The sequence below is a fragment of the Sus scrofa genome, chromosome 1, assembly GCF_000003025.6.
Source record: "Sus scrofa isolate TJ Tabasco breed Duroc chromosome 1, Sscrofa11.1, whole genome shotgun sequence".
In the NCBI taxonomy this organism is placed as follows: domain Eukaryota; kingdom Metazoa; phylum Chordata; class Mammalia; order Artiodactyla; family Suidae; genus Sus; species Sus scrofa.
In genome coordinates this window covers 77,474,448-77,489,293 of record NC_010443.5, presented here as the reverse complement: position 1 = coordinate 77,489,293, position 14,846 = coordinate 77,474,448, and the positions used below count along the sequence as shown (strand labels likewise).

The 14,846-nt window shown below is 44.5% G+C and overlaps 2 protein-coding genes across 6 annotated transcripts in view; one reads left to right on the top strand and one right to left on the bottom strand.

The window, feature by feature from the left end:
- TRAF3IP2 (TRAF3 interacting protein 2) overlaps positions 1-5,297 on the top strand; it is a 57,561-nt gene extending 52,264 nt beyond the window's left edge. For 4 of the 5 annotated variants that reach the window (XM_001924787.5, XM_021091285.1, XM_003353287.4 and 1 more), the window contains one exon: positions 1,243-1,979. In XM_001924787.5, coding sequence (XP_001924822.2) covers positions 1,243-1,389 — 147 coding nt within the window. In that variant the 3' untranslated portion in view covers positions 1,390-1,979. Of the gene's footprint in view, positions 1-1,242; positions 1,980-5,084 lie in introns of those variants that run through there. The other variant, XM_013992757.2, reaches the window with a different exon arrangement.
- Positions 11,929-14,846, bottom strand: part of LOC102167874 (translation initiation factor IF-2-like) — a 77,269-nt gene continuing 74,351 nt past the window's right edge. The window contains exon 5 of the mRNA XM_021084615.1: positions 11,929-13,785. Coding sequence (XP_020940274.1) covers positions 13,703-13,785 — 83 coding nt within the window. The 3' untranslated portion in view covers positions 11,929-13,702. The remainder of the gene's footprint in view (positions 13,786-14,846) is intronic.

The window sequence follows — 14,846 nt, the reverse complement described above, 5'->3', positions numbered from 1 at the left end:
TCTTTAACGTCTTTGCTTATTTTCTCAGTGAGACCATTTCTAAACACCATATTTATTTACTTGTTTGTTATTTTTAGGGCCACACCTGCGGCATAAGGAAGTTCTCGGGTTAGGGGTCAAATCAGAGCTGCAGCTGCCAGCCTACAGCACAGCCACAGCAACGCCAGATCCCAGCTACATCTGCAACCTGTGCCGCAGCTTGTGACAATGTCAGATCCTTAACCCACTGAACGAGGCCAGGGCTTGAACCCACATCCTCTTGGATACTAGTTGGGTACTTAACCTGCTGAGGAACTCCCTAAACACCCTATTGAAAACTGCCCATCTTTCATCCCTGCCCAGCACTCCCTACCCCTTTCTCAGTTTTGTTTTTTTGTTTGTGTTTTTGGTCTTTTTGTCTTTTTCTAGGGCCACATCTGCGGCATATGGAGATTCCCAGGCTAGGGATCGAATCGGAATTGTAGCCACCAGCCTATGCCAAAGCCACAGCAACATGGGATCCGAGCCACGTCTGTGACCTACACCACAGCTCATGGCAATGCGGGATCCCCAACCCACTGAGCGAGGCCAGGGATCAAACCCGAAACCTCATGGTTCCTTGTCAGATTCGTTAACCACTGAGCCACGATGGGAACTTCTCTTTCCCTGTTTTATTTTTCTCTACAGCCTGTATTAGTATTGAACACACTCTGTCTTTTACTTATTCGTTATCTGTCTTTCTCCAGCAGAGTGTCCACTGTCTGAGGGCAGTCTGCAACTACACCCTCACCGTCCCTGGTTTACGGGTTCTGCTCTTGCCTGATAACTAGGAACTGGTGGGCTCCTTCTGCGGGCCAGACCTGTGGCTGGAGTGAAAGGATGATGAATTAGCTTAGGCCCCCAGCCCTGGCATACTTCTGCCGCAAGCCACGGGGGAATTCACATCAGTCAGCATGACCTCTGTCCTACCCCTTTTATGGGAGGGTGGTGAAAGGCAGCTGAAAGGCACAGGGCAGGTAGCCTGGGAGGCTGCTGGAAGATGCCGGCACATGTGCTTTCCATAACGAGCCGCACAGCCTGCTCGGAGCCAAGAGCCTTTCACACACACGGCCCTTCCAAAAGCAAAACGGTCCAACTCCCAGGAGAGCTGAGTACCAGACGCCCGAGAAGGGCAAAGCCATGGAGGTGTGGGAACTGAGCCTAGGATCTGGAATCCAGGTTTTTCTCTAATGGCTTTTGCTCCTGTCATTCTCTCTCCCATAGGAACACGTGCCCACCTGGCTTCAGAACACTCACATCTACAGCTGGCCCAAGAATAAAAAAAATATCCTGCTGCGGCTGCTCAGAGAGGAAGAGTACGTGGCTCCTCCCCGAGGGCCTCTGCCCACCCTTCAGGTGGTCCCCTTGTGACCCCTCCACCCCTAGATCAGGCGGGCTGGCAGCATGCAGGGCTGTTGTTTTCAGTCCCTCTGGCCCCAGAAAACCTGTTCTGCAGAGTACTCTTCTCCTGAGACCTTGGGGGACTTGACTTTGAAACAGAGGCCACCAAACAGTCTGCCGTGTCCAGAATGAGCGCTCAGCACTCAGCAAGTGGATAATACCAGTGACGTTGCTGTAACTGTAAACGACCACAAACACTCTCCCATTGCTCAGAGCTACTTTTCCGCGTTAGCCCGGTGCTGGGTGTGCTCAGACCAAACTGATGCATGGACAAATAATAAAATATTGACTCTTTTGTAAACCTGCATGTCACTTATCTCAGAGGAGATAGATACATAGTAATTGACATGGACAGTTGCTTCCAGGGATATCAGTAAAGCTGCTTAAATATAATATTAGACAAATGTAACGAACTGCCTCGTACTAAAGAATTAAGGCCAGATAGTTAAACAATCCCTTTCAATTTAATCTGGGGAGGTTTATTCCTGCAGTAGAGTTTTTAAACAAAGAAACTTTGTTCCCCACCACCATGATTCTAAATAAAATCATAGTTCCTAGGGTCTGGGCTGTAGACGTCAAAAAATCTGTGTACTGTATGAAGTGACGACAGGGAATGTACAATGCAGGCTAGAACTGTGGCTTGGGAGATCTGTGTTCCAGTCTTGGGTCTGCCACTAACTAGCTATGTGACCCGGAGCAAATCTTTTCACTCTTCTGAAACTCCAGGGACTTATTTGTATAATTTCATGGACAGAAGTTTCTTTAATGACTCTAAAAGGTTTAAGACCTAGAAACTAAATTCTAAATACTCCTGAAGAACGTATGAGTTTTTCTGGAGTTCCAGTTGTGACTCAGTGGGTTAAGAAGTCAACATACTGTCTGTGAGGATTTGGGCTCTATTCCTGGTCTCGCTCAGTGGTTTAAGGATCCAGCATTGCCATGAGCTGTGGTGGAGGTCAGCACCTGCAGCTCTGATTTAACCCCTCGCCTGAGAACTTCCATATGCTGCACCTCGGCCCTTAAAAGAAAAAAGAAAAAAAAAAAAATGACTGCGTTTTCTTTTTCATAATAATCTCCTAGGGAATGGAAGCGCATTTTTTTTTTTTTTTTTTTTTACAGAAGGGACATTTTCTTCTTTTTAAAATATCTTCAATAATACCCTCACATGAATAATTTGGAAATACATATCTTGCTCATCTGATTGATAGCCAAAAAAATACAGACATATCCATATGTAAAATATGTACATGTGTGTGTGAATATAGATATTATATATAGAATATGTATAGCATGGAATTCTCTATATCCAGATTATATAATATATATATTCCATATATATTCTACACAGAACAAAGTGAAATGACTGCAGGGGGCCCAAGATAATACCCTGATCTGAACACTTTTGCAGAGTGAGACCTTCTGCTTTCCCTTCTCTGTCTACCTAACTTTTTTTTTTTTTTTTGTCTTTTTTTTTTTTGCTATTTCTTGGGCCACTTCCGAGGCATATGGAGGTTCCCAGGCTAGGGGTCCAATCGGAGCTGCAGCCACCGGCCTACGCCAGAGCCACAGCAACGCGGGATCCTAGCCGAGTCTGCAACCTACACCACAGCTCACGGCAACGCCAGATCGTTAACCCACTGAGCAAGGGCAGGGACCGAACCCGCAACCTCATGGTTCCTAGTCGGATTCGTTAACCACTGCGCCACAAGGGGAACTCCCAGCCTACCTAACTTCTTAAACAAGGCTCAATTGTGTTACAATATAGTTCAGCCCATATATGTCACCATAGGGAAGACAAATATTTATCAACTATATAAGAAGAAACTTTGCTGATAAATTGCAAAGAACACCACTTTAATTTATATTATAACCTAGATGTCTACTGGGTACAGTGAATGTAGTTTTTTAAAACTAGGAAAAGAAGGAGTTCCCATCAGGGCGCAGTGGAAACGAATCTGACTAGGAACCGTGAAGTTTCGGGTTCGATCCCTGACCTCGCTCTGTCGGTGAAGGATCCAGTGTTGCCGTGAACTGTGGTGTAGGTCACAGATGTGTTGTGGATCTGGCATTGCTGTGGCTGTGGTGTAGGCCGGCAGCTGTAGCTCTGATTCAACCCCTAGCCTGGGAATCTCCATATGCCGCCGCAGGTGTGGCCATAAAAAGCCCAAAAAAGCAAAAAAAAAAAGAAAAGAAAGAAAGAAAGAAAAAAAAGCTATATACCTGAAGTACTCATTGTGTAAGACTCTGACGAGTATCTTTAACATCATGGCATTTGAAACCTGGAAAAACGGACATACTTATTTGATTAAATTGAAATGCCTGGAAAACACCCCAAACACAATATCAAATCTTCTCTCTTTTGATGATCTTTTTTGAAGGTCAACCATCAATAAGGATTCTACACACAGTTGTAAATAAAATGGCATCAGCCAATGATTACCCTGAATGTTTCTAGGTTGCGGAGGTTTAATAATGTGATTACCTCTCCCTCCCTTCGGAGACTGGTCCTGAGCCCTCAGCCACCACTCCGCCCCCAAATGAATGATGAGGGAAGTCCCTAGGGTTCCACAAATAGTCACTATAGTGTTTCAGCTGGTAGCACTGGTAACAACAACAACAACAAAACTAAACCAAAAAAACCTACACACACACACACAAAACACACCTGGCCAAGTGATAGATCTTTGACCCCTAGAGTTTCTATGGAATCTGACGACTACGAACATCAAAGGAATTTTAACAACTATTTTAGAGCACTGACACTGAGATTAACACTTGGTTTATTTAGACATTATCCTGGTCCCCTTGCATTCATCTGCAGATATGTGGGGGGTGGAAGCGGGGTAGGGCCAACTCAGTAGAAATCACCTCAGCCTCAGGCTTGATTCAGACCTAAACTGATTTTAGAGGTGAGAATGCAAGGTTCGATTCTTGTCTGATATTTTCTAATGGAAAATGTAAAATGTAATTTTTAATTTCAGGGACCAGTTTCAAAATATCTGCCTGTTTAGTTAATTTCTATATTATTTAAAAAGGAGTTCCTGTCATGGCACAGCAGAAACAAATCGGACTAGGAACCATGAGGTTGCAGGTTCGATCCCTGCCCTTGCTCAGTGGGTTAAGGATCCAGCGTTGCCATGAAATGTGGTGTAGGTTGCAGATGCGGCTCGGATCCCGCGTTGCTGTGGCTCTGATGTAGGCCGGGGGCTACAGCTCCGATTAGACCCCTAGCCTGGGAACCTCCATGTGCCGTGGGAGCGGCCCAAGAAATGGCAAAAAGACAAAAAAAAAAACCTCAGTTCAGGGCTGCCATGGAAGTAGTAGACCACCTATTTCTCAGCTTAGTGCTCAGAAAAATTGTTGTTGATGCCTTCTTCCCTTTCTTCCAGTTAAATAAGTCACCTATTTAAAGATTGAGTTTTTCTCAGAGTCATGTCAGCAAGGGAGGCAAGCTCTGGGTTTTGAACATTCCAGACCTTGTTTCAGGATGTTTTGCCAATAGCATTCTTCTTAACCGCAGTCACTTCATCACCTACCTCATCCACTTTGCCAAACGCCGCATTGTCACCATTACATTTGCCAAATGAATTGCAAAGTCCTCTGATCACTGGGAAATGATCCAGAGAGAGTCTCTCAAAACACAGGATCTTTCTGTTTCTTCTTAGTGAACCGAAGTGTCAGTGAGACCCACCTCCTCGTGGCAAATGAAAAGGAAGGTTAGACTGTGGGAAAATGCCACAAGGAAGAAATGTCTCCCCTCGTGAAGAATTATGCATTATTTTTCAAAATCAAGTTCTATATGAGCCCACCAACCAGATTAAACAACAAAACCCGGAAGGATGAATGAAATCACCAAAATAAATTTATCATTATTATTACTATTTTTGTCTTTTGTCTTTTTAGGGCCGCACCCGCAGCTTGTAGAGGTTCCCAGGCTAGGGGTCTAATCGAAGCTATAGCCACCAGCCTATGCCACAGCTACAGGAACACCAAATCCGAGCCACGTCTGTGACTTACACCACAGCTCACAGCAAAGCTGCATCCTCAACCCACTGAGCAAGGCCAGGGATCGAACCGGCAACCTCATGGTTCCTAGTCTGATTCATTTCCACTGAGCCATGACGGGAACGACCAAAATAAATTTAATTCCCATATCATTTATTTCTACCACGGACTCAAGTCTGGAAGGGACTCTAGACATCAAACCCCTCTTCAGTCTTGCTTTATGCATGAGGAAAGTGGGGCATAGGGACACTGTGGCTCTGCCAAGCTCACTCTGGGGCTAGGACTCAGGTATGCCAGTTTCCAGTCTGCAGACATGTATTCTGGGAACCTAGAAAGCTTTCCAGTTTGGAGTGGTTGATTTAGTCAACAAATGACCCTGTATCTCCTGGAGGTAAACTGAGCCTCATGAACACAGACGGCCTGAGGGAAGATGCACCTTTGTCCTTGCGCAGCTGGAGGATTAAATGATCATGTTGCAACTTGTTCTGTGGGAAAGTCTTTGGGGGATTAATTATTGCTATGATTATATGGAGTGTGACTTTTTTGGAAGTAGTTTGCCACGTATATTTCCTAGCACTGTTCTGTGACACCAAGGCACAATGGAAAAGATCTTGATACCTTCTAGAAGTTTACAGACAAAAACCTGCTCTTTGATCAATTTCTTTTATCTGGCCAATTTCCAAAACAACAGCGATGCAAAGGTTTTTTTTTTTTTTTTTTTTTTTAAGTTCTATTCTGTGATATTCCCTCTCTTTTCTGATTCTACAAATAGTGGCGCTTGCTGGAGTTGATACATAGCTGTTAGGAACACCTGTGTTACCTCTCGGATGAAGAAATGAGAAATGCATGAGTCTTGCTAACTCTCCTTGGGTGGGGGGAGGTTGCAGGAAGGGAGGCGCATCAAACACACAAAGCCTGGCTCATTCAATTTAGCTGGCATTCAGGGAGGCCCGAAGCCCAGGCAGGACTGCATGTTCCTAACTTCATACCCATTTGTTCCATTTTCTCTTGGAAAAGGCTTTCCGACAGAATCACAGGATACTGGTGGGAGGCTTTCGCAGACCCTGGGCAGTCACGTGCCGCCAACCCACCCACGCATGCCACAGCCCCTCCATCTGTGACTGCATTCGCTCCCAAATCTTTAGCCTCAAGCCAAGCAGGTGGGACCTGTAAGAGGACCCCTCAGAGTAGTTCATTTCTCTACTTAACTTACCAAGGAGCGACAGTGTCTGGGGCTAGGTCACCCTTCCTGGGGAGTTTCGGAAATGATATTTGAGCCTTTGCTAAACAATGAAAAGCCTTGGAGCACAGGGTACCTGGGCAAAGGTGATCATGTTCTGGGCCTGCCGGCTCTTTTCCAGAAACACTTGACGGGAAGGAGTAATTGCAGCCCCCAGATCTCCCAGGACTTGGAAACCCAAACCAGAAGGGCACACACTTCTTGTCCCTTGCCTGACCTCCCTTTGCTCCCTGCACCTGGGAGGTGCTGATGGGGGCGGGGGTACCAGAGTGGGAGAGGGAACTCAAGCTGGATGGATCCCATTAGGCTTCATGTGCAAAGCAAGTTGAGTGAAGTAGCTGCTCTGGGATGCGTCCAACACGGCTGTTCTATTTTTAGTCCCTCCCTGAGTGCTTCCCAACCTCGCATTGTGCGCCTGGGCACCTGGATCGGCGGCAAAATCTGGAACCGAGCCACTCATTTGTAAACTGGAAGGAAGGAGGCCATTGATGCGGGGCTTGTTTATCGCTGACAGGGAAGGGGGACCTGGAATGTTAATGAGGACGGCTCTCCGAAGCGCGCCGGCATGGTTAGCTAGGAGTTCAAAGGAGGAGGCAGGCTCAGTCCCGAGCCGAACAAATGCAAACCGTTGATAGAAGGAGAAATCAATTATGCTGTCGCAGGCCTCCGTGTCATTGTGCTGGAGTTGTTAGAAAAGGTAGGACAAGGACCAGCTCTCAAAAGGAAACAAAGCCACATGGCCTTGAAGTAGAAGGAGTTTGCCATGGCAACTGATGGAAATGTGCCTCCCGGGCACTGAGCAGGTGTGTTATCTTACAGAATAAACAGCCTTCTCTCACTCCCAGGTTTTTATAATAAAACCTGTGTTTGGATGACTTTCCCCTCCTCTTTGTTACCAGGAGAAGTTGGCTGTTGCTCAATCAGCCCAGGGCTCTAGTCAGGGAAATGTAATCAGTGTTATCAAAAGGGCTGCTTTTGAAAAGCTGGTGCTCGGCTTGGCGGCCAGCCGCCCCTCACCGAGCAGCAGCTGGGCCGCAGGTACCTGTCTGGCCTTTATCACCTTCCAGGGGAGGCGCGGCACAGAAATTGCCCAGTTAGTACATGTATTGAGGCATGACGGTGAGGCCCGGCTCTCAAGCTGGTGGTGGTCAAAAGCTGCCTTCTTCCAGGAAGAGAAATGTGCTTAGGTGAGATGGGACCCGACCAGTTTTTAGCATCCTGTTCTCTGGGGTGGGCCAAGGGTCCTTTGAGTTCAGGGATTAACTGATTCTATCTTCCAGTCTGCTGTTATTCACAGAGTTCAGTTACTCAGAAACTTGCAGAAAGCTGCTGTCTCCCTGTCATTTAAGCCCCTTTCACATGGATTCTGGAGTGGCACAGTCTTGTGTCCGAAATGTATACAAAATTGTGAAGATTTTATAAAATCCTCCCGAGCCAGAAAGAAAAGTTTACTTTTTATTGTTACAAGGCCAACAACAATAAAGCCGGAGAGTCCAATTTTCAACGCTTTCACTTTATAACTAAAAGAAAACTTCCACTCTGGCTTCAAATTGATTTTCAAAACAAGATGCTCTTTCATAACGGGCCTCCTAGAACACAGACAATTCCAAATTAGGTTTGGGCCAAACGGCCGACCTGAGAATCGTGCAGCCAGGGCCAGCCACCTGAATGCAAAACTGCCCGCCACACCCAATGGCCCTCCCCGTGCCCCACTGTGCCCCTTTCCTCCAACGAGATGCCCGGCTCCTGCCCCCCACCCCCCAAACAATGCCCTGGAAGTCCCTCCAAACATCACCTTAACTGTGACCCTAATAGGAAAAAATAATGGCTGCTAGAGGAGTGGATACGGAAAGGATTTCATGCACTAAACCTCCCAGGCAAAGCGATACCGCCAAGTTCATGTACTAAACCAGGCTCTGAGGTAAGCTCAGGGGGACATTCCAAAGTGGGTGGGCAGGGCCTGCCCATGTCAAGTTGTTAAAATTCAAGATTCTGGAGTTCCCATTGAGGCTCAGCCGGGTAAGAAGCTGACATTGTCTCTCTGAGTATTCCGGTTTGATTCTTGGCCTCGCTCAGTGGGTTAAGGATCCGGCATTGCTGTGAGCTGTGGTGTAGCTGCTTGGATCCTGTGTGGCTGTGGCTGTGATGCAGGCCGGCAGCTGCAGCTCTAATTCAACCCCTAGCCTGGGAATTTCCATGTGCTGCAGGTGCAGCTGTAAAAAAAAAAAAAAAAAAAAAAAAAAAAAAAAAAAGATTCTAAACTAGGTCTTTGCATGCCAACATATACTTAGTCTCTGAAAAGATATGTGAGCAGAAGTCTCCAATACCCCAGTGTGAGCATGAAAGTTCTGGTGCTGTCATGCTACCATTTCTAATGAAACTCGTTCAACACTAAACAAGAAAGGTCATGGTGTCGTGGAGGGTAGGGCAGAAGCTACAGATCAGCATCCAACCTCCAATTACTTCTTTTTTTTTTTTTTTTTTTTTGGCTTTTTAGGGCTGCACCCTCCGCATATGGAGGTTCCCAGGCTAGGGGTCGAATCGGAGCTGTAGCCGCCTGCCTACACCACAGCCACAGCAATGCTAGATCCTTAACCCATTGAGCAAGGCCAGGGATCGAACCCACAACCTCATGGTTCCTAGTTGGATTCATTTCCACTGTGCCACAATGGGAACTCCTAACCTCCAATTACTTCTTAAATGCCTACTGTGTGCAAGGGACTATGTTTGATACAAAGACCAGTGATACAGGCTCTTGCCCTCCAATTATTTAAAACCTAACAGGGGAGACAGGACATCATGTGAAAAGAGAAAACCCAAGGCAGCATACAGTAAATGCTAAGCAAGGGGCCAGCTGGTCCCTTTCGCTGACTCACTATGATCCAGGACTGTGCTCACTTTTATTGTTTCAAGGTCAGATCTTCAAAGAAGCTGATGACTGGAGATTTTTCCTAATAAATAGATGTACTCACTCCTCCTCCCCACATACACCATTTAGATTATAATATTCAAGGTCCCTATAAATCACCATGTAAATGAGATCTGAGATTAGGAGAAGAATGTAAGAAATGGGAAAGTATAAAAATGCAGGGCAGAATATGCATATTAAACCAATAAGGGACAATGCAGTCCACAGGGCATACATCAGGCCTCTCTAAAGAGCAGCCTAGGAGTTCCCGCTGTGGCATGAAAGGATCAGCAGGGTCTCTGCAGCACCAGGACATAGGTGTGGTCCCCGGCCAGACACAGTGGGTTAAAGGATCTGGTGTTGCTGCAACTGTGGCTCAAATCTGATCCCTGGCGCAGGAATTCCATATGCCGCAGGGTGGCCAAAAAAGAGAAAAAAAAAATTGTTTTTTAAAGCAGCCGAGTCCCATACCTCAAAAAGGGCCAGACCACATTGTGAGAAGTGACAGGTCGAGGACGTGCTTTTTATGCTGCAGCCTCTGCATCAGGGGGTGGCAGAAATCTGGTTGGGGCTGGGATCAGGTGGCAGAGAGCAAATGGACTTCTGTGCTGTCAGGTAGGGTATAGGGAAGGCTTGAAGTTGAGCCTGTCGGGTAATATATAAATAACTGAGCAAGAAAGTGGAAAATGATAATGTGCTGGAATGGGCAGAGAGATTCTCACCATGAATGAATATTGGCCTTGTCCAATCTTCCCAGACCAAATCTATGGCAGAAAACACTGACCAAGCTGGTCTATGATGTGTCTTGACATGTTTCTTGCTTGAGTGAGTTGTAATCAGACAACCTGAGCCTGAATCGCAGTTCACTTACAGGTTGTGTGATCTTAGGCAAATGGCCTTCCCTCTGAGAGTCTCAGCCATAAACTGGGGGTGACAGGACCAGCTCCATGGGAAGCTGTCAGGATAAGGTAAGACAGATGATATAAAGGTGCTAGAATAGTTCCTGGCACGTCGTAAGTAACAAATGTTCCTTCCTTTCTTGCCCTTTCCTTCTCGCTTTTTACTTCATAATTAATGAGTATTTATGGAACTCTCTCATTTCTGAAAAGTCAAATAGCAAATCCTAGCAACAAAAACCGTTCATTTTCAAAATGAAGACTTAGGAGAGGTCAACACAAGAGCTTTTACACTGAAAACTTCCATCTCATTTTTCAGAGGAGCTAATCAGCATAGCTTGTTTTCTTAATAAGGCCGGCAAGAGGCCATGGCCAACTCAGAACATCACAGCATCTGGAGACAGCCTTCCAGCCTCTGACATCTTGCTAAGGAGCAAGGCTCCCAGCAGCACCAGCTAGGATGATTAAAGTAGAACATATCAGACATTGCAAGGAGGTTTAACTTTAAAGGAAACTAACTTTAGAGATTCACAACGGGGCCTCAGAAATAAGATAATGGATTTGAAACTATTTTGAAACGTAATGTGAAAGGCATGGTTGTATTCCTATTATACCTACTATTTAAAAGGAGATTTTGAATTCAGGTTGGGAAAACTGCTATGCTCTCCTCTGGCTCTGCTGTTCCAGGAAATGAGGTCTCACTGTCATGTCCTCATCTCCCCACAGCCCACTGTAACTGGCCAGGGAGGAAAGTAGGGTGAGGTTGGGGCTGAGTTTGAGCAAATACTTAAATTGAAAGATAATAACCATATTGATCAGCTTTTGTTAAACTTTTTTTTCTTCCAAAATGAAGAAGTTCTCTCTCAAGACACCTCCCATGTTCACTTAAATAATTTTCATTATACAGTTGCTTAAATAAGTGCAAGTATATAATGAGGTATAAATGTTTCATACTTATAGCTTATTAAAAGCTATGAGAACACAAAATGAAAGTTCTAGACATCTGTTTCACACAATGAGAATATACTCAACACTACCAAACTATACACTTAAAAATGACTAAGATGGTAAATTTTACATTATTTGAGTTTTTTTTTTTTTTTTTTAACCACAATTAAAACAAACTGTAAGAACAAATCAGAGAGTTCCAATTGCGGCATAGGTAAATGAATCTGACTAGTACCTGTGAGGATTCAGGTTCAATCCCTGGCCTTGCTCAGTGGGTTAAGCAGCTGGTGTTGCTGTGGGCTGTGATATAGGTCACAGATGTGGCTCAGATCTGCCATTGCTGTGGCTGTTGTGCAGGCCGGCAGGTGCAGCTTCAATTTGACCCCTAGCCTGGGAACTTCCATATGCCGTGGGTGTGGCCCTAAAAAGCAAAAAAAAAAAAAGAAAAGAAAAAAACCCCACAAGTTTCACAAGTTAAATAAAAACAAGATCAAATAAAACTTTTGCTGAAATTAAGTAGCCAATGTTGGATTTAATTACAATTTACACGTAATTATAAATTACAATTTATACATGTAAATATGCATGTAATTAAAATGTGTAAACTTACACTTTTATGCATTTAATGTCTCAATTGTTGACCTAAATATTTGATTTTGAGCATGACGGAAAATCCTTTGATTCATAATCATTGTAACTACAATAATTTTTCCTCTGATCAGGTTACTCATTTGAAACCACCAGTTGATTATTTTAATTGGCCAAACTCATTTTAAAATGGTTTTCTCCAAAATATAATATTGATAATTATTAAAAGCTCCCAACTGAAGTTCTTCATGGAGAATATTTGCCAGCTAGTATGTCATATAAATACACACAATACACACACAAACACATCTGCCAATAATCCGAATAAAGTGACTGCTCTGCCTAGCTTCCTTTCAGTTCAACCTATGGTACCAAGAGACCTGTAATGACTCAATTTTCTCTCCGCTTTCCTGTATTTGAACTACTATAAGGCTTCATTTATTCTGGTGCCATGATTCATTTGGCCTTCACTTTGCATGAATGCATCATTTGTGTATTAAGTCAGCCAGCCCGGTTCTTTTCTCATTAGCCTGTGGCAATTAAAGCAGCATGGTTATTTTTATGATGGAAAGTCAAAATTGATGGAAAGTCAAAATTAATTTATTAAATAAATTAAGACATAAATCTCATCACTGGAAAAGCAGTTTTACCCTTGTAATTTGTCAGATAACTTGATATAATGTTTATCAAACAGAAATCAAGATGCATTTTGTTTCTTGATGTCAGGAATGCCAATCTAAAGTCCCAACACTTTAAAAGTTAAATACTGCCACATTAACAACCAGGTGATACCAACACAATTTTCAGCATAAAATACCTACACTAAAAGTATGTCTTATAAAATGAACATCCCAGATAAGCTTATATTTTATTATGTAAGTTTTTTAAAGATCATCATTGAAATGAAAACATGATATTACTGATGGACTATCAAGAATACAGGCACAGGCAAGTTCCTGTTATGGTGCAGTGGAAACAAATCTGACTAGTTTCCATGAAGACTCGGGTTCAATCCCTGGCCTCACTCAGTGGGTTGAGGATCCAGCATGGCCGTGAGCTGTGATGTAGGTCCCAGACTCTGCTTGGATCCCTTGTTGCTGTGGCCAGCAGCCGCATCCCCGATTGAACCCCTAGGCTAGGAACTTCCATATGCCGGAATGTGGCCCTAAAAAAAAAAAAAAAAAAAAAAAGACTGCAGGCACAGGAGCTTCTGCAGTGGTGCAGTCAGTGAGTTAAGAATCAGGTCACTGTGTAGGTACATGTTCTATCCCCAGCCCAGCACAGTGGGTTAAGGATCCAGTGGTGCCACAGGTATGGCTCAGGTTCAAACCCTGGCCTGGGAACTTCCATATGCTGTGGGTGTGGCCATAAAATTTTTAAAAAAAGAAAAGCACAAACTTCTCTAGTTTGAGGAAAGATTGATATTGTATACATCGGTAACAGAAATCTTTAAAGCATCAGAGCACCAGAAAAGTGGAGTGAGGAGGGCATCTTCAGGAGAGAGAGCCCTGTGTGGGTATTGGGCCCAAGCAGGAGCAGAGGGACCCCTGCAGAGGGTCGGCTTGGCTCAGGGTCAGAGCCAACGTATGCTGAGGGGATGGCTCAGCAGAGGGTGCAGCCTGGTACATGGGTTTCAGACCCCATGTCGGGTGATGGGGGTGTGAGATGCTGGAGTCCAGGCAGGAGGAAGAGGAGATTTCAGAGCCAAGGTGGGGTAAGAGGGGTATCTGTGTAGGATGGTGGTCCAGCACTGGTTGTTGCAGCCAAGGCAGGTCCGTTACCTAAAAATATACGGTAAGAACATAGCATCACTTCTGTGGTATTCCTGACAAAGACAGAGGTTTAACTTATTCATGAGAAAACATCAAACACAAATTGAGGGAAGTTCTACAAAATGACTGGCCCTTTTATTTTGTTTGTTTTTTTTGGTCTTTTTAGGGCTGCACTCATGGCATATGGAGGTTCCCAGGCTAGGGGTGGAATCAGAGCTACAGCTCCAGCCTACGCCACAACCACAGCAATGCCAGATCTGAGCAGAGTCTGTGACCTGCACCACAGCTCACAACAACCCCGGATCCTTAACCCACTGAGTGAGGCTAGGGATCGAATCTGCGTTCTCATGGACACTAGTGGGGTTTCTTACCACTGAGTCATGATGGGAACTTCTGATCCATGTTCTTTTAAAATGTCAAGGATGTTAAAGTCACGGAAAGATGGAGGAACTATTCCAGAGTGACAGAAACTAAGGAGGAGTTCCCTTGTAGTGTAGTGGGTTAAGGATCTGGCACTATCACTGCTGTGACTTTGGTTGCTACTGTGGTGTGGGTTCGACCCTTGGCCTGGGAATTTCTGCATGCCATGGGTATGGCCAAAAAGAAAAAAAAAAACTCTCAAAAAAAGAAAGGAGACTAAGGGATTAAGGAAATGTGGGGAATAATTGTATCATGTGGTTCTGAGCTGGAATCCTTTGCTGTAAGGATTATAGGGTACATTCTAGAGCTATGGAGAAACTCCATGGAGTCTGAGGATTAGATCTCGGTGTACCAATGGCAATTTCCCAATTTTGCTGTTTGGATTGGAGCTGTAGGGGAATGTCTCTGAGTCAACGTAGACTATGATTCAGGGGTACTGAAAGAATCAACTTGGCAACTTCCTTTCAAATGGTTCCAGGAGAAAAGGTCTTTGTACTTTACCTGGAATTTTTCTGAAAATATGAGATTGTCTCAAAGTTTAAAATTTCATGAGATTCAATGTTGTTTCCATTTTTTTAAAAGGGGATAAAAAATTCATGTCTAAAGTCTGACCAACTATGTAGAAATACCTTGCAAAATGGTAAGAGTTC